The following is a 4,207-nucleotide window of genomic DNA, read 5'->3' as shown; positions in this document are numbered from 1 at the left end:
CCTGCACTGGACAGTACTGGAACGCGGGAAAACGCATCAAAAATGCACTGGAACGCATCAAAAACACACCGGACCTCAGTACAGTGAAAAAGAAACAGGAAAAAATAAGGAAAAAGCATCTGGAATGCATCAAAAACGAAGCAGAAGGCACCAAAAACCCTGCAGAAACGCATTCGGAACAATTCTGGAGTTCGTTTCTGTGGTGTCAACCAGTCCGTAAACAGTTTAAATTTCTCTCGCTCAGAATGCAGACCACTCGATAGGCCCTTCCACAATGGGGATAAATCTCCTGCTACCGACTGCAATCACCGCTTAGGCGACTTAATTTTTCTAATAAATATTTCCTTCACATTTCATATTGTCAGTAAAATTTTGTTCAGTCAGTAAATTTTCCACGTATTGTCGGTACAAAAAGTTTCTTTTGTAACTCTGATCTGGATCATATTGGACGTGTGCAAATCTTTGCCTGACGGACATACCTCCTATACAGCAGTTTTATATCACGACAGATATTTACATCCTCTTTTCTTACCGTGTCACTTTATTTCCTAGACGTTGCTCTGTCCCTTTAAGGACCTATGTGGGTGGGGCAGTGGTGAGATGACGAGGAAGTCGAAGTGTTTCTGACTGCAGAGCGGAGGGGAAAGCCGGAACAGAATCTCTGAGAAAAGAGAGAGATCTGAAGAAGACCCCAAAGAGCAGTGAGATCAATATTCAAACTGATGCAAAGGAAGTTATTATTTGGGGTACTTGCAACATTGGAATGTGATAAATCCATCCAGAGCTGCTACGAGGTAGAAAAAATCTGAGATCCCCCAAACTGTGTTTACAATCTTCAAATATCTGAGATCTTGGAGTGTGTGCCTGGACTGGTCTTTGAAAGGTGAGCTGGACAAGTGAATCTCCGGTGACTCTTCCTGTATATTATTTTACACGTCTTGTTTAGCAAAAGTTGAACAAACTTTCACTTTCATTTCTCCTCCTGCAGGCTACAATGGCGTCTGCTGATCTGAGAGACGATCTGAGCTGCTCCATCTGTCTGAACATTTATACAGATCCGGTAACCCTGAGATGTGGACACAACTTCTGCCGGGAATGTATTGACCGTGTGCTGGACACTCAGGAGGTGTCTGGACTTTATACCTGTCCGGAGTGCAGAGAGGAGTTCCAGGAGCGACCTGTATTGTCTAGCGCTAGAGCTCTACGGAACATAGCGGAGAAGTTCCTAATTTCTCAGCCCGATCAGGAAGATACCGGAATCTATTGTACTTACTGTTTAGATTCTCCTGTACCAGCTATAAAATCCTGCCTGAACTGTGAAACTTCTCTATGTGGCAGACATTTGAGTGTCCATGCCAAGTCACCAGAACACGTCTTATATGATCCCACCAACTCCCCGGGGAACAGAAAATGCTCCATCCATAAAAAGATTGTGGAGTATTATTGCACCGAGGAAAGGGTTTGTATCTGTGTTTACTGTATTGCCGAGGGAGAACACAAAGGACACCCGGTGGAGAAACTGGATGAGGCCTCTGAGAAGAAGAAGGAGAAGCTGAGGAAAGATCTGGAGATGATGACCTCAAAGAAAGCATGGGCTGAGAAAGAAGTCCGGAGTCTGGAGGAACGGAGGACAAACGTACAAAAAAAGGCAGCCGGTGTAACAGAGAGAGTCGCTGTCCTGTTCAGAGATGTCAGGAGAGAGCTGGAAGAAGTCGAGAAGAGAGTCCTGAGTGAGGTCTCCATGGAGGAGAAGAAGATCTTACAATCTGTGTCCAATCTAATCCAACAGCTGGAGATACAGAAGGATGAGTTGTCCAGGAAGATGAGTCACATTGAGGAATTGTGTAAAACCTCCGACCCAATGACTGTCCTGAAGGATACGAACTCAGACAGAGAGGAGATCTGTCATACCGAGCAGGAGGACAATATGGAGACAATGATTCCGAGTGAAGGTGATTTTTACGAGGATTCCATCACAGAGAGATTACACAAATTATCCGACTTTATAAAAGATTTTCCCGTCAGTATACAGAAACCAGAAGGAGTTTTACTTGATGAGGAAACGGCCGCTAATAATATAAAGATTTCAGAGGATTTGAAAACTGCGTCCAGGTCAGCAGTGACACTGAATCGTCCAGAAAGTCCCAGAAGATTTAAGACCTCCCAGGTTCTAAGCAGGAGAAGTTTTTCCTCAGGGCTGCATTCCTGGGAGGTGGATACCAGTAATTCTACTAGCTGGAGAGTCGGGTTGTGTTATCCCAGTATGGACAGGAAATCCCATATTGGGGATAATAAGTATTCCTGGTGTTTGCAAAGGGATAATCATGAGTATAATAAGATGCATGAAAATAAATTTATGCCACTTCTTCAAAAGCCTACCAGCCATAAATTTAGAATTTTGCTGGATTATGAGGCCGGGAAGATCTCCTTTTATGAGCTGAGCGACTCCATCAGAGACCTCCACACCTTCACCACCACCTTCACCGAGCCGCTCCATCTTGGGATCGCTGTTTGGCAAGGATCAATGACAATTACCAACTAGGAAAATATATTGTGCTGTTTGGTTCATTCTGTACAATTGCAGTTTTCTCAGTTCACCCAAATCTCATCCGTATTTGGCAGATGATGGATAGTTTAAAGGGTCACTAAAGGAAACATTTTTTTTTGCTGAAATGACTGTTTACAGGGTATAGAGACATAGAAGTTAACTGATTCCTTTTAAAAATGATTAAAAATAGATAAAAACCAATCATATAATGTGCCTCTAGTTTCACTTTCGGTTTTAAACTGGTTTCATGTTTCTGTGAAGTAAAGAGACCCACAGAACAAAAACAAACAAATCCAGGGCAGTGTTTTGTTTTTAAAATGAATCTGATTGGTTCTGAGGAGTTTTAGACACACAGCTTGGACCACAGTGAGAAGCTCCCATGAGTTTTTTCATAAGGGGCCCCATACTCACGACCAAACATGTCTGCTGAAACTGGCCCGCGGACCAGTTTCAGCAGACATGTTTGGTCGTGTGTAGTTACGAGCGTACAGAATTTCACCGTACATTTGCCCGCCGGGCCGTTTTTCAGCAGACATTTATTTGCAAACTTGTTTTAAAACCGTCCGCTCAAATCCTGTCCGAACGGACATGTTTGGTGGTGAGTACACAAAACCAACGTACAAAAACCCCGCGCATGCTCAGACTAAATGAGGCCACGGGAGCGCTCGTTCAGGTAAAACTCACGTTTGTTTGGGATATGGCACATTCGTCAATAGAAAGATTAATTCTAGCAATAGAACACTGAAGCAAACCACACAATAAACAACGTTTGATGCCGTCGTTTTATTCATTCTTCTCTTGCTATAAATAATCAGTTATTTAGCTCATGTTATTTCAACTGAGTTGTTCCATACTGAAAAGTGACATTTGTTAGCTGTGAAGTAGTAAGATTTTAGCAATCTTTTATTGGCCCGACGTATCATATTTTTAGTGGTCCTCCACATGTCTAATTTTTTGCTTTTAATGTTTAATGTTTATCTTTCCCACTTTATTTATGTGTTTATAGTTATGTCACCATTTAGAATATTTTAATAGGAAATAGTTTTGATTTTGCTTTTGTTTGTATATTTAACTGGATTATTTTGAAGGTTGTTTAAATTGTCTACCATGTTGGCACACCAAATGCCCCCCCCCCCCCCCCATGAGTTAGTGAATATTTTAGATTAAACATTTTATTTGTTTGTAATGTTTGATGCCTAAAATAATACCCACAGTATTACAAACAATAGGCACGTTTTTCAAATCAACAAAAAGGCTTTTATTTTAGCAAATGATAAAAAGGAACAAAAACAGAATGGCAGCACTTGAACAGCTAGCAAAATACATGCAAACTTGCATTTCAAACATGGTGAAGGCTAAACTAGCCAACCTCAGGAGGCACACAAACTAAAATCTGAAGCAGCAGCACATAACCAAAGGAACCCAAGCTGTGGTAGTCCAAACAAGATGCCATTTGTGGGGGATCAAATGGAAGGCAGGGCATCAACGTCTCCTCTTCCTTGCAACCTTCCTTCCAGGCTGCCTTACAGCGGGTCTTCCCTGGGCCCTTGCAGGTGGGGATGATGTGGCAGCAGGAGTATGATGTTCAGCAAGCCGGGCCGGGTCACATAGCCCAGTGTCTGGGGTCAGCAGCTCCCTCTGCATCCACCAAAGGGCCTG

General features: G+C 42.6%; 1 protein-coding gene across 1 annotated transcript; it reads left to right on the top strand.

Annotated features, from left to right (window-relative positions):
* The first annotated feature begins 582 nt into the window (after window positions 1–582).
* On the top strand, window positions 583–2,706 carry LOC120928922 (E3 ubiquitin-protein ligase TRIM11-like). The gene is made up of 2 exons (XM_040340017.1): window positions 583–883; window positions 989–2,706. The coding sequence occupies exon 2, from the start codon at window positions 995–997 to the stop codon at window positions 2,540–2,542; it is 1,548 nt and encodes a 515-aa protein (XP_040195951.1). The 5' UTR covers window positions 583–883; window positions 989–994; the 3' UTR covers window positions 2,543–2,706.
* Window positions 2,707–4,207: the final 1,501 nt, after the last annotated feature.

Source organism: Rana temporaria, chromosome 2, assembly GCF_905171775.1.
Source record: "Rana temporaria chromosome 2, aRanTem1.1, whole genome shotgun sequence".
Classification (NCBI taxonomy): Eukaryota; Metazoa; Chordata; class Amphibia; order Anura; family Ranidae; genus Rana; species Rana temporaria.
This window is presented reverse-complemented; position numbering and strand designations above follow the sequence as displayed.